The sequence below is a fragment of the Acanthochromis polyacanthus genome, chromosome 12, assembly GCF_021347895.1.
Source record: "Acanthochromis polyacanthus isolate Apoly-LR-REF ecotype Palm Island chromosome 12, KAUST_Apoly_ChrSc, whole genome shotgun sequence".
Classification (NCBI taxonomy): Eukaryota; Metazoa; Chordata; class Actinopteri; family Pomacentridae; genus Acanthochromis; species Acanthochromis polyacanthus.
Genome location: NC_067124.1, coordinates 15295726 through 15318789, shown reverse-complemented (window position 1 = coordinate 15318789; position 23064 = coordinate 15295726). Strand labels below are relative to the sequence as shown.

General features: G+C 40.8%; 2 protein-coding genes across 3 annotated transcripts; both read left to right on the top strand.

The window, feature by feature from the left end:
• Window positions 1-713: 713 nt before the first annotated feature.
• Window positions 714-11742, top strand: ice1 (KIAA0947-like (H. sapiens)). Of its 2 annotated transcripts, XM_022197886.2 has the most exons (20): window positions 723-962; window positions 1156-1214; window positions 1903-2014; window positions 2193-2269; window positions 2360-2397; window positions 2523-2605; window positions 2728-2804; window positions 3040-3077; window positions 3204-3286; window positions 3391-3427; window positions 3671-3727; window positions 3850-3933; window positions 4075-4427; window positions 4787-7209; window positions 7974-8142; window positions 8449-8609; window positions 9023-9213; window positions 9337-9437; window positions 9518-9616; window positions 10988-11742. In XM_022197886.2, the coding sequence occupies exons 14-20, from the start codon at window positions 5971-5973 to the stop codon at window positions 11167-11169; spliced, it is 2142 nt and encodes a 713-aa protein (XP_022053578.2). In that variant the 5' UTR covers window positions 723-962; window positions 1156-1214; window positions 1903-2014; window positions 2193-2269; window positions 2360-2397; window positions 2523-2605; window positions 2728-2804; window positions 3040-3077; window positions 3204-3286; window positions 3391-3427; window positions 3671-3727; window positions 3850-3933; window positions 4075-4427; window positions 4787-5970; the 3' UTR covers window positions 11170-11742. The 2 variants fall into 2 exon arrangements, with proteins under 2 accessions (XP_051812900.1, XP_022053578.2); XM_051956940.1 differs by lacking the exons at window positions 7974-8142; window positions 8449-8609; window positions 9023-9213; ... (1 more) ...; window positions 9518-9616; window positions 10988-11742 and having other exon boundaries at window positions 714-962; window positions 4787-6373.
• A 939-nt stretch (window positions 11743-12681) lies between these two features.
• On the top strand, window positions 12682-22762 carry LOC110953742 (terminal nucleotidyltransferase 4A-like). The gene is given in 13 exon segments (XM_022197887.2): window positions 12682-13570; window positions 13764-13887; window positions 16603-16649; window positions 17361-17428; window positions 17431-17480; window positions 17633-17740; window positions 17830-17958; window positions 18497-18710; window positions 19056-19182; window positions 19357-19460; window positions 19616-19797; window positions 20011-20148; window positions 20295-22762. Coding segments are annotated over 13 exon segments (2394 nt in total). The 5' UTR covers window positions 12682-12890; the 3' UTR covers window positions 20718-22762.
• The last annotated feature ends 302 nt before the right edge of the window (window positions 22763-23064 follow it).

The following is a 23064-nucleotide window of genomic DNA, read 5'->3' as shown; positions in this document are numbered from 1 at the left end:
GCGACAACTGAAGAGTATTACATCTACATCTAAAGGAATACAACGACAGAAGAAGAAGAAGTTGTGGCGCAACTAATGATTTCTTGACTATCCCAAACCAAACTTTGTTACGTTCATTCTTCAATGAATGTAAGTACCAATTGTTCAAGTCAGTTTTGTCTAAAATCGTTCTATTTCTTCATAATACATGCACTTCTGAACACCATAACATCAAGAAAAAGCAGGAAGAATACTTCTGTTTGATTCCGTTCACCATGTTGTCGGATTTAGCCCATATCGAATCTTTGTCCAGCAGGTGTCGCCATTTTTGACTCAAAACGTCTCGATACGAAGGACATTTTTCTGAACAACTACATCGCAATGATTCCTCCAGAAATCTTGGTTACCACTGTTAGCAAACTATCAGCAAAGTTTAGCGGATTATCTCTAAACGAAACGGTTATACACATAGATAAATATCAATATGCAGGTCCTTCTGGGTAAACACTGGAGCGCATGCGCATCAGTTATGCACGACAATGAAGTGCCTGAAGGAAAATCCGACAGAATGCTAAAATCAAATCTAGGCCTAAAAGTACATTATTGTTTATTTGAACGGATGTGCTATTCATACCCACTTACATACATATACGAATCTGAATATTTTCGAATAATGAATGTTGTATTAATAATTGTTTGGTTTCATGTTTACCGGCATTTCGCAGATCTCCCGCTGGGGGGTCCTGACTGGGGTCCTTGATCAACGTGGGAGACGCGAAAATGTGAAGTTGTTTTGAACCTACCTGGAATGTGTGACACTGAGACATGGTTGTCTATTTACAAGATAACAAATAACGGCTGTGTGGGTTTATTTCGGTGGAATTGGTCTTACCATGATGCCAGGAGACAGTCATGCCAAAACGGTTGCAATCGCCGCGGACGCGACGGTTGGAAATTGTCAAAACTGTTCTGTTTTGCACCAGGTTAGAGGATATTTCTTTGTCAATCAAAATATTAAGTTTAATCTTTAAAGACTGAGTATAAGTAGTGTGCAGGGATTGCGACACTGTTGTTTGTTGTGTTATTATGTTATTATGTTATTGGTTTAAGTTTACGTGTTGGTCGTTATGTGTTAATGTTTGTTTTGTGTTGGTTTGTTTTTGTCTGTGAACACAGAGCCTGACAGAATATGTGTCGTCATTTCTGGCACTGAAACAGAAGATAACGGCTTCGGAGTGAGTATAAACGAATAAAATTGCAATGGTAACCGTCTCAATATAGAGGAACTACTGTTATCCAGTTGTGAAAATAGTCGGATATTATTAACGCTTTACTTGGAAATATTCAAGAAGCTAGCAGAGCTGCAGCATTTTGATTTGCACCGAGATTGGCGCAGATATCAACTGTAAGCAAACTTGATAATTGCATAATTTATAATCATTGTGCGTACGAATTAGGAAGTTATTCCCAATCGTGTCTTCACAAGTCTACTTTTTATGTCCCGACCAAACACTTACGGCTAATGGGTAAACATTAGTTTTAATTTATTCACTGTGTAATTTAGATTTTGTTTTTCACTAAATATAGCCATAAATTGAATATAGTGATAGATTAAACTTTACATTATGTGAAAGATACTGTCGCTGTTTTCCCATGTAGATGCCATGATAAACGGTTTGAGCATGAATGTACCGCAATAGTAAGTTAGGGTTTGCAGCTCAAAAAACTGTCAACTGACAGCATGTGTGCATTGTACTTGTGTAGACTTTGTTACCTTGTGAGAATTAACTGTGTGCAGACTTCACAGCCATAATATGTCTATGATCTGTAAACCTAGTTAATAATGATAACACATATAATATGCTTTTTAATTTTGCATGCAGCTGGATTAACATATTCATGTTCTCAACATCTTTCATGCAGTGACACAATCAGGCTTCAGGAACAGCTTGAAGAGCTGCAGATCCGGTTGGTTACTTTGGAGAAAAAGACAGCAGATTATGAATCTGTGCAAGCAGAACTGGAGGAAAAGAGGGTAGGTTGTTTCTCTGTGGAATCCAGTTGGAATCATATTGTTATGACAGATGGTAATATGGATCTGCATCTTAATATAATTTCCATATGCAAACTCCACCTATCTCGTTATTCCTTTGCTTAAACTTTGCTATTTTTTGTGATGCTGTGCTAATATTCTGAGTGTTTATGTTTATTAGGGTGCTCTGAAGGCCTATGGGCAGCTGTCTGAAGAGATGGAAAAACTGAAAGAGGAAAACAACAAGGCAATGGCAGAGTAAGTGATGGTACCAATCATAGTCCTGACAGTGCAGATAATCCTGGTGTTTGTGGTTAAATTGTACAGAATATTTTTTGTGTCTTTCAGGAATAAGAAGCTTGAAGAGCAGCTAAAATATGTGAAAGGTACTTTGCATTCTCATGCTATACATTTTAATTGGGAAGACTTGCATATTTGTGAATCATAATTTGTTGAATCGTGTTAGATGCTTATCTCATTTTGTTTGTAATTATGTATGAAACACTTTTAGATATGACAGAAACACAGTCACTTGAAAATGCACAGCTGAAGAGGGAAAAGGCTGATGTGGAAAATGATCTGCTAAAAACACAGGTAAGCAACTGAATGTACAATACTCTCATAGCTGACAAAAAAAGAAGATTATTCTGGAGAGCTTATCTAACCTGCTAACATTCAGCTCAGTAAATTGTACATTTTTATTTTCACCTCTTCAGGCATCTTTGAAAAAGTCCCAGGCTCAAGCACATCAAGTTGAAAAGTTATTGGAGGAGAATGCCAACCTGACAAGCATGTAAGAATTTGCACTTGCTTTAAAAACATGTATTTATACATAATAACACATGTTTTTTGTTTGTTTTTATTTAATTGGACAGTAGGGGTTGTAATGTGCTTCTATCTTGTTGTGTCTTTGTTTCATGAAATGTTTTTGCTGCTTTATGATTACTCATAATTTGTTGTTCTTTCTTTTGAGAAATTCTTCTTAGCAAATTGTGCTAAAAGGTTCTATGTCGTATTCTCATCAACAGAAAAAACAACCTTGAAAATAAAGTCAGACTGCTCGAAGGTTAGTGTTAAAAACAGATTGCACTTAATATGAAGCACTTTATGTTCATATGGATGGCATGAATCTATGTTTGTATGTCGGTGCTTGTTTGATGACTTAATTGTATTTTTTTTTATCTTATTGTAGACTCAGTTTGCAAACAGAATCATCAGATATCTCAACTGACCAAAGAGAAGACCCTGCTAGAAAGAAATATTAATGATCTCCAGGTGCAGTAATGTTCTACATGAAGGGCAAATTGGCAGCAGTGTTCTTTTTTTTAACACTATTGAACTGACTTTCCCTCATGTTTAATTTCAATTCTTGTTTTTAGGTGCGACTGATGAGACTGGAAAGAGAAAGGAGTAAAGGTAATAACAAACCAAGCAAAAAAAAAAAAAGGTTTATTTCCTGGTAAAGTTGATCTTGTTTCTTGAAGAAGCTAAAATCTTCCAAATTATCATTTTACAATCCATTTTATTATATAATTTTAACAACATAAATGGGAAAGCATTTACCCATATAACCCAGTTAATTTGAGGTATTCATAGTCTTTCTCAGCAACAGCATATAATATAATTTGCATTTTAACAATGTCTTTATTATTTCTCAAGATTGTAGGAGCACAACAACTCAAACAAGTGCACCTGCGGAGCCTAAAGTTGACAAAGGTATGCAGCTCATTTCACCTCTTATTTACATTAATTTGACAAATTAAACACATGCATTAAAAGTAAAAGCGGATCGATTTTTACTTTTTCATCATACAAATGCTTTTTTTGTTTTTTTTCAGAAAAGGTACGGATGCTGCTAGAAAATTTATGGGCATGTGTGGAGCCAGAGCAGGAACGGTCAGCAAACCTGTTGCACATTCCAGGTAAGGCATCATTAGCCCTCGTGTGTATTTGTGAATTGCTGCCAATATGACACCAGCCAATCTTGATCTTTCAGTTTGTATTTTGTGTCAGTTTAACATATTTTACATGTATGCAATTGTCTTGTATTTTATTAATTTCAGAGTCCAGTTGCAAGCAAGCTCTTCCTTCCTCTCCACAAATCAAACTGAAGTCTCGTATTCGTAAAACGCCCCCATCTGCTTCTCACAAGCTCAGTGGTTACCATAGTGACCGCATACAGCCGAAACCCGCTCACACACAGGTAAAACCAATTCCTGCCTTCGGAAACCAAGAATCTCCTCAGTGCTCAAGTGGCAAGACGCAAACATCCAGTTCGAAAAAGGCCAAGCAGTCGTCCAAAGAACGCCGAACAGATGATTCATCTTCTGACATGAGCAGCCCTGAAATATCTATTGAAGAGATAATGGAGTTCTTTAAATCCCTGCCTCCCTGCTTATCACCACTATCAGATTCGGTGAGAATTATATATATTTGATCTTGTGTTTTTGTTCTTGACTACATGCAGTTTTACCTGTTTATGTTTGTAGTGTTACGCCAGTGCTTTGCATTTATGCAGTATATCTGTGCTGCCACAATTGTATCAAATAGAATGAGAAGTCATTGAAGATATGAGAAAATCACTTTCCAAAAAGTGTGCTTGTGTCGCCCACTAATCAAATCCAAAGTCCATATGTTCCATGTACCATTCGCTATTTTATTGTGTTTTTGAAGAATATTTTTATTAAGGTAGGCGTTTGGTTAACCTTGTCATCCTCAGACCATAGTGCACATGATTTTTCAGAACTTTCATTTTTGCATTCTCGTTTCTCTCAGGACACCGACACGGATATGGAATCTTTTGAGGTGGTTGATGGAGGGAAAGAAGATCATCCTAAACCCTCTGAGGATTCTCCTGTTAAACAAGAGGAGTCCGTACAGATCGCGTCAGCGGTGAGTCAAGACAGTCCAAAAACTTCTGTTCTTGAGACTAAGAAGAACTTGGACTTGCCAGTGGTCATAACACAGGAAGGGGGACTTGCGTCTAAAGAAAAAGACTCCAGTGGATTAAGTGACATTGTTGAAATTCAGGACAAATCCAGTGCAGACAATGCAAAAGTACATCCTCAGGAAGATCTGCTAACTGAGCAACAGTCAGCATTTATGCATGTAGCATCTGCATCAGCGTCATCGTCTTCATGTTCTTCTCCATCAGTTATAGCAATTTTGGTTGAAGTTGCCTCATTAACTACTGGAAGTCCAGAAAAGGTCAACAAAGATCAGGAGACTACAATAACGATGGATGTTGACACAAACCCCGGCGATGTTCCTGATGCCAAAACAGTCGCTCCTAGCGGTGCAGAGTCACCCAGAGGAAATGATGCTACTGTCACATTAGAAGGAGGAGGAGATATGCAGCCTGTTCCTTCCTCAACATTTGTTGAACCTGTGAAAGAAGCCACATTTGCAAATCCTGAAAACAACTCAGAAGCTGAAAACAGTACTCAGGTTTCATGTTGTTTAGAACAAGGCAGTCAGGATGCAGCTGCATTTAAACTCCAGGACAACACAGAGTCTCCCTGCAAGGACTCAGAAATGCAAGAAAGTGCCCAAAGCAGCAGTGACGGCAACAGTAGTGTTTCCAATAAAACCCATGAAGAGAAGCTTGAAATCGATGCGCCCATTGAGCTTCTTGGGAAGGAAGATGGGAACACAGCACAAGTTAAAGGAGAAGTTGATGGAGCGGCTTCACCACTAAAGGCAAATGGTGACAATAAACCTCTGCCTCCTGGGAAATCTCCAGTGTTAAAGAAAAAACATGACGAGTCACAAGATGACCAGAATTCTGGTCAGCCATGTGTTGAAAATCCTTCAAAAAATGATGCTAACATAGAGACAATAAACAGCGAAATACTGGCTGATAGCAGGTGTTCCCCTTCAGACTCTCAAGTAACAAATGCTGTTACCTGTCAAGCTTTTAAAGAAAACCCACATTCTTTTTGCAGGCAATTGAGTCCTACATGTCTGCTACCTACTGTAAAACTGCTGTCTATGGAAAGTCCCCAAACCTAGGAAAACTGAATCCTAATGTAAACACACAGCAGATTTCAACGAACAAAAAAGCTCCTGTTTCCAATTTAGTGGAAGAAGACATTAGCGAAAAGGCTGTTGTCAGCGACTTCCCTCAAGACACAACAGTCACAGGTAGCACTGTCTCATTAATTCAGAATGCTGCTGCCACAAAAGGTTCTGAGCCTTGTACTGAAGTGTCTGAAGAACTCAGTCCAGATATGATCAGAGAGGCAAAATCTAGATCAGCACCTAGTTCAGCTGCAAGTCAAAACCCAGATTGGTTAGGCCATGTTCTCTCTGAAATGGGTCCTCCCCTTCCTCCTGTCCTCACTCCTCTGAGAACACCTCCAAAGGCAGGAAGATCAATCAGCCCAAGGCAGGCTATTGGGAAGATCTTGTTTCCCTCACCCATGGACAGATTGGCTTCACCTTCCACTCCTGTTCAGTGCCACAGCAGTCAGAAGTTGAGTTCGTCATCCCTCAACAGCCCAGTTCCTCTAAATGGAGTCCCATCATCTCCGCTTCAGTTCGGCTCTGCTACTCCAAAACATGCCGTCCCAGTCCCCGGTCGTCTGCCTGTGTCAGCAATGAATTCTTCACCGTCGTCATCTACCAGTCCATCTCAGGAGAACTCCATGAGGATTCTTGACACCATGTACCCAGATCTCTCTGCCCGTGCTCGGACTCTGAGCATTCTCAGAGGCAACGTCAATCTCAGCATTTGTTCATCAGAGAATCGACAGTCAGAACAGTCAATGGACAGTCAGACGTCCAGCTTTAAAACTATCAACTCCACCTCAACAGCCTTCACAAAGACCAATACGAGAGGAGAAAAAAGACCAGCTGCAGGTTTGTCTCAGCCGAAGAGCAGCAAATGTCTCAGGCTTGATAGCAGCTCCCCCGCTGCTACTCGCAAGCAGGTTTTATCTTTTTCCTCAAGCAGTGGTGACGAGACCACTCCGCTGCAGACTGTGAGGCTCGAAAATACAACACCATCTCCATCCATGAGAGCTGGAGAACCTGCAGAGCAAAATCTCATCGTTAACGCTTTAAAGAAAGTGGAAAACGAATGCTTTGATCTGCTGCCGGTGGTCCAGAGCCACCTGTATGTCGGAAGCATGCCCAAAAAGCCCGTCCTGAGAGATGAGGAGAAGGAGGTCATCTCTGAGATTTGCCACAGCAGCTTGGTTAGTATAATTTTATACTGAATTATATTTAATTGTTTTACTTCCGATCCTCTGGTCACTTTGCTGTGATTTTCTCACGACTTGTGGCACATTTGGGAGAGTAACTGTCATTTGTAGGTGATCTCAGTTGAGTTATTTCCTACAAGTTGAAAAGATTTTAGTCTCATATTCATAATTAAACCAAACTAAAGGAGTAAATATGATTAGCTAATCATGTTTTATTAAAGACAGGATGGAACTTCAAGACTTAAGACACGAACTTGCAAAACTACTTGCCGTCAATATAATACAAATTTCCAGATTTTTTTTTTTTCTTTTTTCATTGGTGAAAGTTACTGGAAATTCTCTGTCTGCATGTCTTTTTATGGCCAAATAAAGTGTCCACAGAAACCAGTGAATGAGAGAATCTATTTAGTACATTTCATTGGGACTGCACTGTACTACTGCAACCGAAAAAGTATGTTCACATGGACAGAATTGGCTCGTTCCCATTTGTACATTGTACCAAACTGAGTATCTTTCATCTTTGTTAATGTTTTTGCTCTGATATAGCTAAAAATAATGGAAGTATGTCAGGAGGAAAAGTTTTTGTATTGAGGCAGTAGTGTGTGAATGAAACTGCACTTGTTCAATTCAGGCAATGAAGTGATTCTCATGTACAGTACCATTATTTTAAGTACAAACAGCTGTCGATGGTTTGTTGTTTTTTAGTGTGAAATTGGATTCATGCACATTTGTTCATGTTCTTTCTCTTTTCTTCTCAGTACAATGCAGATGACGCGATTTCAGCCATCCAGCACAAACTGAAAGTTGAAAGAAAGGAGCTGAGCAGAAACTTCGTGCAGGCCCTCTGCAGAGTCTACACAGGGATCTGCAGACAGAAGAGGTACCAGGACAAGGTTCACATTCTGGCCTACAGCATTCTCATGGAAGGTTAGCACTTTCTCTCATACTGTCTTCCTCAAAAGTCTTTGCATACCCTTGTTAGCCCAACTTGAGCGTTAATTTTTTTTGTTTTCTATTTCACCTGAAAGTAGAAAAACAGCGCAAGTTTTACTGAGACGGACCAAGGCCCATAATACTGCGTAGTTAGTAGTTCTTGATCAATCACTTGAAATTAGCGAAATTATCAAAGCACATTCTCCCATGTTATCACCTCACACCTTGTCATTATCACTAGAGCTTAGTCTTATTAATCTGTTGTTGTTGTTTTTTTTATCTCTGCCTTCCTGTCTGCAGATTTTCCCGATGCTGCTAAACTGGTTTTGTTTATGGTGACAACATGGCCGACAGTTCTGTCACACAGCAGCTCTCTGTGTCGGGCCATTCACACGGTCACCAAACTGAAAGCAGAGGAAGGGATTCTGAGCTGCCTTTCAGCGTTCCTGGACTGGGAAAAGGTATTTTTATAGGTTCTACAGTTGTCACAGTATTTAACTGGCATTAAGTTTTTTTTGCACCAAATCTCCATTAACTAGAATTTACTACTAAATTACTGTAGTTTGGTATTGAGATAATCTTGAGCTCAAACTGCAACATCCTCGATTCATTTCCTTTTATCTCTCCACAGTGTGCTCTCTAAGCACATAAAAGCATGAGTACCAACTGATAATGTACTAAAAAATGTGTTTTATGCATGTGTATGGGCCTTTTCGCTTTGAGCACCGTTTAATTTCTAACCTGTGTGACCTTAGGCCTGAGTCAGTTAAATGTCTTTATCCCATCATCTCCTCTTACTCATCTTTCCCATCAATGTTTGCTCAGATTAAGCAGAGTGCACCCTCTAATACCTAATCTTCCCGTATCGTTGCAGAGTCCTCCCCATGACATTGACCAGCTGATCTCCAGAACTCTGTCTGAGATCCGCTCAGGGTCAAATCTGTCTTTCACAAAACACAGTCGGTACGGCGATGACTTGGGAGCTGCAGCCTGGGAGCACGTCTTCACGCTGCAATTACTTTGTTCACACAAGAAGTGGAAGTGGACCTATGAAAATGTGATGGGGTATGTTGTTTTGTAAGACGTGAATCTGCAATATTTAATGCTGTAGTTTAACTCACTATTGTCTTCTGTATATATAAATATCAATGTGAAACATGTAACCAAGTGACCTCTGTGCCTTTGAAGCAAAGAGTTGTGGCCATTAATGAATTCCTGGGTCATCCAGCCAAGAAGTCAACAAGAACCCGTCTCTGATGTGACAGTCGCCACTGTACTCCGACTCATCGGTCAGTTGTTTTCAGATTTTTAGAAAGCCTGACGTGACGTGTAATCTGTGGAGAATTGATTGTGTTTTTGTTTTAAATAGGATACCTGGGTCAGGTGGGATTTAAAGAGAGATGTGTCTCCTCAGTGTTGACTGTTGCCAACGTCATCAACACGTTTGGTCGACAGGGACAGACTGAAGGTATGAAATGTGATCGATTCAGTTTGACTGTAACTAATGTCCAGCGTCTGTTTTGTGCTGAGAGGGCTGCAAGTTTTCCACACACATGCCTTTCACTGATCACAGCTATTTAAACATCTGCTATCTTTGTAATGTATATGCACACTTTTACTTACCTTTGTGCATTCAGATGAGATCCATATCTCACACAAGCCACATTTGTATTTACTCAGAATCAGAATTGTTCTTATTGCCAAGTAAGATACCACATGCAGGAAATTTGTGTTGGTATTTTGCTGCACAACAATGACATCGCAATAGAAAGCTAAATTAACCCGTTGCGCTTCAGTTGCGCTTCAGTGTCCCGCCCGCGGTGCACTTTGAGATCTGCATAAGCAATTTGCTAAATGTCTGAAACTGCAAACCCAATTATACAAACACTATACGCTGATGGAAAGCTTAGATTCTCATGAATCCGCCGGTATAAACCACTTTCAGATGTAATTACCACAGCAGGTAATATAAACACATTTGTCCAACAAACAACGAATATCCATCCATCCGTTCTCTATACACGGCTTTAACGTACACAGCGCGACTCACATTTCCGGGTTCATTATTACACACAGATGAAAATATTCCACAAAAAACGGCCATAATCCAACCTTGGACATCCAGACGAAACAAGCCAGTAAACTATTTTGTCCAAAACATGTCTTGAAGACGGTATATACTCCACGAATCGGTCGTTTTCAAGGAAATGCACCTCGCGATGCGCGTCCAATATTCCCTGTATTTCTCATCATATTTTTATTTACAAATAGAATATTAGCGATTTTTTTTGTACTGAAAATGGCTGGAATTGACTGCAGCTTAAAGGGTTAAGTACTGCAGTTCAGCAAATATATATTTATACCATACCATGCATGCATACAAATTATAGGGTCTTAGAATGCTGTAGAACATGGTGAAATCATCAGGATCATTTGTAATGTATAGAAACTGAAGATTTGTGATAATTTGATGAACAATTTTGGACGTAGCATTTTTAATGAAAATGTAAGAAACGTAGAAAAACAATATTTGTTGTAATTATTCTTATCCTCTCTTAGACGTCTTACCATCTTTGATCACTCGTGTGTGTAATTTCCAGCCTGAGGAAACTTCTTGGTCAAATAGAAATTTATTGTGTATCCAAATTTGGCATGGCTGTGAAGAATGTGGGCTTAATTGTAAGGAAAATACATAAAAACCCAAGATATATGTAAAAAAAAAAAAAACAGTAAAGAAAGGCACATGTAATGTTTTGACTCTGGATGTCAAAGAGAGAAGGCCCACCTACAGATGGATTTGTAGTAAGAATTGTGATCATATTGTGTTTTCTGACTGCAGGTCTGCCATGGGAGGTCCAGTTAGCAGCCGTCTACTGCATCTACGATCTCTCTCCCTGTGACCCCAAGCAAGCCCTGGCTGCCCTGGCAGATTGGAGAGGAGACACGTCTCACAGCGTCCCTCCTGCCGTCACCAGCTGCATTAACCAGTTAGCCTCCATCTGCAGACAGGTCAAAAGCTGAAAATGTGCACAAAATAGGTACATGTACCATCATGTGCCTATTTTAAATTAAATACCTTAATGTTGATTTTTAACTTGCAGACTTACAACCTATAATCAAGTAGTTCACCATTTAAGCTCCTAAACAAATGCAGATAAGCTCCTGCTCAGTATTACAGGATGTTTGGAGGTTCATTTTAACTGAATTATTAAAGACTACGTCAGGGTTAATAAATGTCTGATTGTTGTCTTTTTATGTGCACTTCTGAATCTGAAAGGTTCTCCAATTTTGCAGCAAACATTACCTCAGTTTTTAATAAAAAAAATAAAATTTGGTTTTGTAATATTTGCGTCCACTGCACCCTGTAATAAAACTAAACATGTTGCCTCTCTGCTGTGCTCAGGAAATGCTGTAAATATTGTAAACTGTGTACATGTGCTCTTGATCAGCTCCAGTGCTGCTGTAAATATGTGATATCAATGCATTCATGAAAAATAAGCTGCCAGATATTTGGTTGTAAATGTTTTGTACAGTTCAAAACTTCAGAGGTTCTAGGGTTTTTTTCTAATTAAAATGTCCACATGTTGAGTGAAATCTTGTGTATTGTGTAGTTTGTCTCCTTTTCACAAAGCCATGAATTGCCTTAGGGAATGTTGTGTTCTGATGTGATATTAGTATTTTATTTTGATTTTATTAAAACTGAAAGACTTCTGACAGAAACAGACGCTTCTTGCACCCGCAGACTGACTGTTCGCATGTTCGGTGAACATTAAGGCTCTTTTAGCTCTACATCAACAGTCACTATAATCCTGCTGATTTACTACAACCATCACGTTTCAATCCTGCCCGGGTTTCATTTGTCAAGTGAGGAAATAACCACGAACTGCCATTGCCGGGTCTACCTGCCAGAATAAAAGCATCGCCCATTTTTACATGCCAATGAGTATATGTCAAATTACATAATTTAGACATAGCTGTAGTAAACCAAGATTTTAAAGAAATCCTACCTAAGATAGAAATGTATGGGTACATGTGTCTAAGTTTATGTAGAAATTGTATTACACTACAAGTCATTTTGGCAAAATGGATATTTTCCACATTACATACAATTATTTTATTAGTTTCAAGGGGTGTATATTGGAAATACTTTCTAGTGACACTTCTCAGATATGTTTACTTAACTGTGATTATGCAAAAGAGGTTTACATGGATGTTTGCATTAAATCATACAGCATTCAATTGAAATTTGTATTTTTGTAATTAATAAGGAAGTCTTTTAAAATGCATTAATTAAGACACAAGGACAGAAAATACCCAACAAAGTTTTAATATTTGTGTATTTTCTTATTTGTAGAAATAAATATCTGCTTCATAAATTTGGAATTGGAGTGTTCATAATTTTTTTTAAATTAAATAGCTCAACTTCCGCTTTATCCGTTCGGTATATATACAGCTTGATGCGTGTCTCGGCTCCAAGGGGCGTGTTCAAAGATTTAAATCCCTCGGACATGCGCAGACGCTGATCCGTGCTGCTGGGTGCGCCATATTGGCTGGCTTACATGGGGAGTGGAGTTGGCCAAGCCGCTTGAAAAACCGAACCAGTTTCCTGACATGAAGCGCTTCGAGGATAACAAGTAAATCAGCGCGGTAGGATTTATCGGTTTGCTTCGGTGCAAAGTGTCTAAATTGCCAGATTTGCTTGCATTTTGCCCGTGAAGAGGTTCTCGGTCAACTCGAGTCCAATGGATCCCCGGACCGCTTGGATCCAGCCGGAGCAGAAGGGACCTGCCAATTCCCAGTGGATGCACATTTGGGAAACCTCTCAGGGATTTGGAGCGAACTCCGGCGTCGACAACCACCTTCACCACCGACTCAACTTTGCGGTGCAAAATGCGAACTCCACGGACTCACACGGCGAGTATTGCAGAATTGTAGCACCGCCGCCGGGGGTTGTGTTCAGGAAACTGCCGAAGCGCGACGGCGGCGGCGGAGAGAGGGGGAGCGTCCGGAGGAAAGGCTCGCTCTCTCCGTCCTCCTCCTCCCTGGACTCGGAGGCCGAGAGCTCGTCGCCATCCGGCTCCTGTCTGCGGATTGACAACCTGAACGTCGCAGAGGAGACCAAGCAGTTTCTACACTACGGCGAGCTGAACGAGAACCGACAACCTCCTGCGCCGGTTCACACCGTTCACTGTCGCAGCATGCAACAGTCCGGCGGCCACACCCCCACCGGGACGAAGAGCCAGCACGGCAGCAAGCACCACCACCACCACCAGTCACATCCGTCCGGCCGCAGGAGGCAGCTGAACAGAGCCAACACTTTCCCCGGCGTCGACCCGCCGCTGTCCAATGAGTACAACGGACAGTACGTGGATTCATCCTGCAGCCTGTGGAAGACCAGGAGGTACAGCCCGGGCATCAATGGGTAAGAACACCGTTTTATTCAGTCATGATATGCATCCTAAAGTGAAGAATTTTAACCGGTTAATGCATACACTACCGTGCAAATGGAAAAAAAACGTGTGCAATACTGGTGCAAAACATGCAGAATTTTTGCTTTTCTCTTCTTGCATGTGCATCTACTGCTATTTCAGTTCATTTCCCTTTGTTTTTTGCAGTCTCCACGAAGAGATAGTGGACTTTTTCAGCTTCATGTCACCACGACCTGAAGAGGAGGCCATGAGGAGGGACGTCGTGAACAGAATAGAGAATGTCATCAAGGACTTGTGGCCCACAGCAAGGGTGAGCATAGATCCTTACCGGTGTACTCCTCTGTGACCTACACTGTATGTAAATCTGACCTGTGCCTAGGTTTCAATACTTGATTGCTTGTGCTTCAGTTCTTGAGGCCGTGCTGTTCGTCACATTTTCTCTCATGTGTTGCTTGTCGTCCTCATAAGTCTCAGTAAGTGGAAGCTTCCTGCTGCAGCCAGTGTTGGATATCTTTCGCCAAAGTTGCAGAAATGTGTGTCTTTAAACAAAGTTGACTCTCACAGAGCTTCAAAATGCAACTTCCAGGTTTGCGACCCCACTGGATGAAATGGTAGGAAAATGAAACTGGATGTTTGACTGTATATATAGCCACTGCAATAACATTTAGAGGAGTTTTGTGCTCACTTTAAAGAACACAACCTGTTCATGGTGTCACACACTGAATCTATATTGAATGCTTTCTTCTTTAACAATGTCAAATATGCATCCTTGCTATATATTTGACACTAAATAGGTTTAATATGTATATTCATGAGCATATGGCGGCTGCAGATTTATACTTATGAGCCTCATGGGTGTCAGAGACCAGGAACGGATAAGGATTAAGAGGAAAAACTAATGTGTGAGGAGAACCAGAGGCTGGCTGACTTTGATAAACGCTGGCTAAGTTTGCTGTCACATATCAGGACTCAACACAATTAGTATTGGCGGTTTTAAACTGAGATGCTGATGCTGATCCATAACAGGAAGTGATGCCTGAGGATCAGCTGGTGTCAGTCATTCGGCTTGTCAAACATAAATCAGCCCATGAGGTTTGCAAAGATAAAGCTTTCAGTGCAAAATTCTGTTTCCTTTGAGTTGAACCTCTGACTAATCCGTACCCAGTGCAGCCTCTGGTACTGCTAATGATGGACCTGAAGCCGCTATGTAGACCAAAAGAGCCAAACCAGCCACCTGTCTCACACTGGCCATGCTGGACTCATCATATATCCATGGACACAATCCTCTTGTCTAAAATGAGCTCTGTATGCGACCTTGGCTGCCTTCCAAATCATAAACTGCTTCTTTATACTTTAACTGTGTCATGCACACGTCTTGGTCACAGTAACGCACCTCAAACGTGCACAAGACACCATGAGCGATGTGGTGCAACTGTGCAGAGGATAGTGGGTCAGAGTGTCCAGAAAAGCACGGACGTATTAGGACATGCAGGTATTTTTGGAACACTACATTTGACTTTCTGTGCATAGGGACGTACTAAATCTTTTTCTGGCTCACTGTATAGTGTAGTGTCTAGTATGGATGTTGGAACACACCCAGTGTTTTTCTTCACAGATGCAGCTGTGAAGTCTTGACTCTTTATCGTCATACACAGGCCCGTCAAAGTTAGCTCCATAGTGAGGAAAAGTATAAATTGCCTTCATAGAAATGTAGTAAAATGCTTTTTAAACTTTCTAAAAATCGACCAACAATTCCACAGTTGGCAGAGGTAGGAGAACTCCTTGGAACCGTTTTAAGATGGCTAATCAAAATGCCTATGTTGTCATCTGAGTTTTTGCCTTCATGTCTCATAAAACAGTTAAAATAACGCATTTACTTTTCAGTCATTTCAGGGAGATATTAGTTGTAAATTTAGAGTGCAACTTGCTCTTTGAATCCCTGATGCTTTTAATGCAACTACAGCTGTCTGAGTATAGCTACAATGCTATATGACTTGGATGTTTTTGGCGGCACAATTTTGCAGATGATGCCAGACTTTCAAATACTTTCTGTTCATGTTTGTGAAGCTAATAGTGTTACAACCTAATCAATTTTATAATGCATTCAGAGAGGTAGTAATTTAACCGCAGCTACTTTTACAGCCAAGATTGTACCAAGAAAGCACACAACTGAGCAGCTTCTGCTTCCTATGACATCACAAGGACTTTTTTTTCCCCCTCCCCACTCTTCAACAGGATTTTTAATCAAGTTTTATTTACTATTGGAATATTCGATGTGCTAGTTTTATCACTGTGTAACCCTGGTTTTTAATACGACATTTTATTTCTCGTGTTGACTTTTGTTTATTGCTTTGCAAATGGCATTGCACAGCTGTAGTGCACCATGTAAATCAGCATTATTGTCTAATATACTCGGTTTTACTGTGCTTGCGTGTCCTGTTTTGCGACATGGCAGCCAGTCAACAGCCCAGTTTACACTATATGTCCAAACAGAGTGGACCAGATGTAATCATTTAATCATGTCGCATTCCTGAAGTAACATTAGTGAATTATTTTCCACTGGATGCTGCCAACAGAGTGTACTTTGTAACAACCAGCTCATTTTTTTCTGGGTTAATATTGTAAACATTTTGGACTAATCTTGGCCCACAGAAATCCCATTGGGCCTCACTGTGAATTACATTCTTCCTTTCTCCTCTCTCAAGACCATTTTGCACAACTTTTCCAAGCTGTCCTGCTGTGTTCACTGAGCTCCACATAAGTGAGGACTAATAGACATAGTTTAATAGGTTAAATATTTACTTGCTGATCATGGTCAAAGTCACAGCTTTACTTGTAGTTTTTTATTACCTTTTAATATTTCCTGACCTGGTGCTTTTGAGATTGTATGAGTAAGCCCAGATGCAGTAAACTGGAGCTAACACTTTCTTAAGTTGGAGTATGATGTCTTTTTATTTTAGGGGGAAAGAGTGGAGCAGTGAAACTTGTAACCAGACTTGTATTAATTTGTTCTTGTTCTCTGCAGGTGGAGATATTTGGCAGCTTCAGTACAGGACTTTATCTTCCAACAAGGTAACATTTGCTTTGCTACATTCCTGTACAGTCTGACCTTACACAGACTTCTGTTAAAATGTCTCATTGTGCTAGTTTTTAGGTAGTAGAAGCACTTTGTGAAAGGTGTATTTGTCAGAGATTTATTGTCAGCGCCGCTGTTCACGCTGCTGGAAATACAGATTTCATCTCAGGTTTGCAGTCGTATGCTTTCTACCTTGTTGTTGCACATTTTAAGTTGAATAAATCCAGCAGCCTCATTTGCAACTGGTGTGTCACAATATTGATTGGGGTGATTTTTAGAGTGAGACCTATGTGGTCGTTTTTTCAAGGACAGTCTCACAAAGCTGTGCAGTTACCGTATCTCACACTGTAAGTGTTGCCATGTATTCAGTTGGTGATCCAGGAAACACATGATTTTAGACTTGTACATAAATACCATCATTTTCACTTCTGCGATAATGTCAGACCTCTAATGTGGAGCCGTCACCTTAGAAATAAGCGTCTGCATTGATTGGTATAATACGTACACTATTAAAAGTTTTCTACCAGCATTCCTCTGCTCTTTAACAAAATAAATGTTTGTCTTTTCCTGAGGTTTCAGGTTTTTTTGAGCCGGCCGACACAAAGAAAGTTTGGCTTTGCCTAACTTGCTTCATGATACAACTCTCTGGTGTCAACTTGAGGAAATAAACTTTTGAGATGCAGAATAATTTTTGGTTTTGTTCTCAGTGACATCGACCTGGTGGTGTTTGGAAAGTGGGATCATCCCCCACTGCAGGAACTAGAACAAGCATTGAAAAACATAACATAGCTGGTCCTTGTCCCATCAAAGTCCTGGACAAAGCTACGGTAAGTCACCAAAACATGTTGGTTTGCTTTTCACAGCCGAGCTTACGAAGCTAAAAGTAAACGACAAATGTTTTCGCCATTTTGTCACAATTTTATGAAGCCTTGGGAACCTTTTGAAATGAATCCCATTGAAATTTCTGACCCCTCCTCAGGTGCCAATCATCAAGCTCACTGATCACGAAACGCAGGTGAAAGTGGACATCAGCTTTAATGTGGAGACGGCAGTCAAAGCGGCACAGTTCATCAAGAGCTACCTGAAGGTGGGCCCTGAAGCCTTTTTAAATGGTGCTAACATAAATGTATTTATTTGGCTGTTAACTGTTGTATTTCTGTTTTTTTTTTTTTGTAGGAGTACACCGTCCTGCCTCCATTGATCTTCGTCCTGAAGCAGTTCCTCCTGCAGAGGAATCTGAACGAAGTCTTCACTGGAGGCATCAGCTCATACAGCCTCATACTCATGGCCATCAGCTTCCTGCAGGTAAACAAACATCCATGTTCATCATCATAGCCCTCAGCTCCAGATTATACAAATACATCTACAGTAAATACTCTGCTGTCTTCTCAAAACGCTACAGATTTTGTAGTAGAAAATAAAATGGATGAGTCTCTCATATAGTAACGGAGTTGTGATTTCAAATAAGGTGATAATGGACTTTGTGTTTGCTGTATTATGGAACCATACCACAAAATTAAGTTTGTGTTGTACTTCTATAAAGCAATACAAGTTTTCAAATAAGTGTTTAAATCTAAATTGTTACATTTAGAATGGCTGTAAGCTCAACCAAAGCTTTGAAATGTGTTTTTGGATGGAAATGTTCAGACTTCAATGTTATTGGTACTTTGTATAATTTGTTGCAGTGTATTTAATGTTTTTTGTGTTTGTATTTATTTGAAATACTGGAAAAAGGATGTAAAATGTCACAACAAGAAAACAGATTTTGTTTTGTAGCTGAATTTGGTTACAAAATTGGTGACAAAGTGAAAGTCATGAGTTCTTCCTGCGCTGTTAATGTCAGTTACACCCTCGGATCGACACGAGACGCTCCAACATTAACCTGGGCATCCTGCTGATCGAATTCTTTGAGCTTTACGGCCGAGATTTCAACTACATGAAGATGGGCATCCGGGTGAAGAACGGAGGAGCCTACCTGTCCAAGGAGGAGATGGTCAAAGCCATGGAGAACGGGAACAGGCCATCCATGCTCTGCATCGAGGATCCACTCCAACCAGGTGAGCCTGGGATCTCTCATGACGATCAGACGTCACCTATTCAAGTTCAGCTGTGTAAAACACAAGTTCATGATTGTTATTGTGTATCAACAAGAAGGTTGATTTATGGATGCTGAAAAGAAATGTGTAGTTGCATTGTGACATTTTTGGCCTTTCAGTCACTTGACCTTCATTTCCTTTTGTCCTCTGCATGACTGAAGTACATGTGATTTAGATTTTGTGGACAAATCCTCCTTTAGATTAGATCAGAAGTGTTGCGTGTCATTTTTCCTTGGCTGTTTTGTATTCTGGTTGTATTTTCCACAACTTATCTAGTGTCTAATGCAGACATGTTATTTTTCACAGGGAACGATGTGGGCAGAAGTTCATATGGAATCCTGCAGGTCAAGCAGGTGTTTGACTTTGCCTACATGGTGCTGAGTCATGGTGTCTCTCCTCTAGCTCGAGCATATCCCAACAAAGATTACGACAGGTTGGTTTGTTTAACTCTGCAGCTGTCTTCCAAGAGGTTCTTTCTTTTCCTTGTTAGCAAATTAAAGCATGCCTGAAGGGTTAATTATTCTTTTATGGAAGCAATTTAGCGTTTCTTCTCACTTTTGTATCGTTTTCCTCAGCATTGGTGTTTGACTAATGTTTTGTGCTGCAGTAATTTAGGACGGATCATCAAAGTCAGTCCAGAGGTTCTGTCCTACAGAGACTGGACAATCAAGAAGTGGGGAGCCATACAGTATGCCAAGCTGGAGAACCATGGTAACTTTATTTTCATCTCTGGGTTGGCGTCTTCTCTCTGGAGCTTTTTTCCTGCTGCTCTACACAGCGACACTCAAAGAGACGATTATGTCGTCACTTGATGCTGTCAGATCAGCTCAAGCTTCTTTTAAGTGTAGTTTTCTGTTTACTTCCAGATGTAGAGGCCTGTGAACAGGACTTTGGCAGGCTGATGCTGGTTGAGGATCAAAGAGACTCTTCGTCCCCCCTCAGTGCCGACTCCCCCTCACCCTCTCCAGTCTTCCTCCCCAGCCCTGTGCACCATTCATCGTCGTCCTCTGCCTGCTCGCTGTCCTCCTCCTCCTCGGGAAGTGACATAGTAAGTTTTTTATTTGTTGAAGCATTTACTAAATCATTGGCCCGCAACCACTTTGGCAACACATGCAATAAAACCCTGAAATATGCGTTGAATTTGTAGCCATAGTTGTATACAGATCTTGGCAGCTGGGATGTCACGACTTGACTGTAACCCAGCTACTAAAGTTTTGAACCTACAGTGCAACTTTGTTAACTTGTGGATGCATTTTTCCAGGAGTCTGATTCTCCTCAAAGCGGTCACACTGCTGTCCAGCTCCACTCCCTCACCCTGGCCCCGGTCCACTCAGTGATCCACATGGCTCCTGACTTAAGGGCCACACATCCAGCAAACTTTATCCACCCCACTTGTCAGGTTGGTCACCTCAGGTTTATCTCTGAAGCAAAAAAAAACCAAATTGACATGGTGAATATTTTTATTGGTGTAGTCTGCTGTATTATAGCAATACAAAGCTCACTTTATTCCCAGACTTTTCATTGCATTTTCTTCCCTCTCTCTAGGTCCAGATGCGCCTCCCAGAAAGTGTCACCCTGCCCTCCTTCTCTGATTGCCAGTTCTACCATGAGAACCCTCCTCCCATCCGTGTTGTGCACCATCACACGTCACAAGCCGCACAAGTCTCCCAGCACACTAACTCCACCAGCCCCCTCCCCAGCCCGCTCCACCAGCCCCAGGTCGGAGGCCAGCAGAGCCACAGTTACAGCATGAGATCCAACTCCCATGGCTCACTCGAGCCACACAAGTTTGTCTTCAAGCACAACCAAGGCGGGAACCTCCACGGTCACCCCCAAGCTAGCTTCAGTCCTCAGCGCAGGTTTGTTGCCCAGACGGCGCCGGGTACGAGGTACCAGCAGCAGTACAGCCGGAACACCTGGCGACGCAGGAAGAGGGAAAATGTTCCTGTTCTCAACCACAGCAGATGAAAGAAGGAAACTGCAGAATAGCTTGCGCTGATTGTTGAAGACCTCTCTGTCCGTCATGAGGGATTATGATGGTGAGGTTTTTTTTGCCATCTTTTTGAGGCTCTCAGATCAGATGCACCCATGTTGTGCTTCAATTCACAGGTCAGTTCAAGTTCTCTCCCATTTTCTTGGAGATTTGTGAACATCTGAAGTCTTAACTGTGCATATTTAATTCCATCAGTCTGAAGTCGGAAGCTTTTCCTCAGAGTTTGATGCACACCAGCACAGACTTGACTGGACTGAGGAATCACTGATTCCCAGACTAGGTCTCCTCAGCAGTGCTATTTCCTGGTTTGTTGGCAGTCAAGTGTTTCCATGCAACTTGAACATCATGTGCCATAGTACTGAACTGGTTCATCAACCTCATCTCTTGAAGTTGTGACTCGTACTGGGCCTTATCAGGATTTGGGCTCGTCGGTCTTCTGAATGCAACTCACTATTACTCTTGATCCGGAGCTCTAACCCTGAACTATCATCTACAAATTGTAGTCTGAACTGAAGCGAAGCACTACCTTTCTACCTATGCAGCGCAACGCTGACAATGTTTTTGGTGTGACGGCACAAATGGACCTTGTCTTAAGAGCGTAAACTGTGATGACTTGTTTGAATGTATCAATCGTTCCTTATCGTTGGTTATTGTCTGTTGTTCTGTTCTTTTCGTCACAGAGGGATTTTGTTTGTTTTATTTCACATTGGCACTACTATGTTTTGTTCCGTACTGTAAACATTGCCACCTTATTTTAGTTTGTTGCATTCATGTGCAATAATGACTTGCTTTTATTTAATTTATTTCACATTTTAGTTTCGTTTTAGGGGTTCTCTCGACTATAGGTTTGCTTTTTTGTTTTATTTCTAGACTATATTGATCTGTGCAATAGATGGATTTAAGGGCCTAGAAGGAATGTGTGTGTGTCTGTGAGTGTGTGTGTGTCTGTACAGCTTTCCAGCAGAAGGGGGAGCTGTGGTATAACAACATGAGAAATGTGCCAAAAATTCCATGATGCCAACATTTTACTCATGTTTCGTTTACCATCGTGTTGTGGTCACTTGAAATTTTGTCAACTGATTGTCCAAATACTTCTCCACCACTAGTTCTCATTTGAAACATATCATCTGGTATTTAGTCGTTTAATTTGGGTGTATTTCCAAGAGCCTGTACGCTGTATTTGGGGGAAATGCACCTTCAGCTGTGGTTGCTTTTTGTCTTTTCAAAAATAGTTGGTGCTACTTATTACCAGCAAAGCGCTTGTTTTCTGCCTTATATCTCCTTTGATTCTGTTGAAGCAACAGGTTGACTGCCTTCTTAAATGACCAAATCTTCCCTTTTTCCTGTAGCCAGAGCTTTCCATATTTGATCCAGTAAGCACTGCCAGGGTCACTTGGCTTTTATTTTTACATACAGCTTCTGAGTGTCAGCTCCAGGAGCAGACTCCAAATGATGATTGTTAGCATCATGTCACAGCTTTTCTTTTTTAACTTTTTTTTTTTAGCCATTTTGTGGACATTGTTTTGATTATTTTTTTCTTTAAAAAACTTTTTTTTTTTTTTAAATTCAGTGAGAATAGAGATCAGTTGAGAGGTCCTTATATTCCACAGAGGTTTTTCTTCTGCCATATTTAAAGTCAGCATTTGTATGACAAGGTTTCAAAGCTAGAGTTTACACAGCAATCCATGAGAGGACTTGAGCTTGTTACCCCATAGATGCACCATCATAGGAGTTATGGTTGAGCCAAAAGGACAGTCTGATGAACTGTAACACCTTGTGAGTCACACTATTGGACTCAACATCGTGCTGTTGGCGTTACCCCTTCGTTTTAAGTGCAGCTTTTCAGCAAGTTTTCTTGAGGATAATCAGCAGGTCGTTATCCTGCTGCCATGAACCAAATCCCCAGCTCACTTCCCTGTAGTTAAGGATGGGTTGTAATGTGTAAACGACTGACAAATAGATGCATACCTTGTTTTTTATGTAAGTTTTCTATTTTTTTAATAAACATTTTAAAACTCCATTTCCAATTGAGTGTGTACATTTTATATTTTGTCTTTTTGTTCTTGTGCTGGCAAGTTAATGTGACTTCGTAAGTTCTTATTCAGCTACCTGTCTTTCCGTATCTCCATGAGGTTTGCACATTGCCTGATCTTGGCTGAAGTGTTTGAAGGTTTTATTCACGTGGTTTCCAGTTGGTTGTCTCTGTTTTTGTACTGCCATGTGTTGTGGAGTTGCAGCGCATGGATGCCCACATACTGAGCATAAACCCCCTCTGCATTTTTCTGAGTCTGTACTTTTAGTTGAACAAATTCAGAGATACTG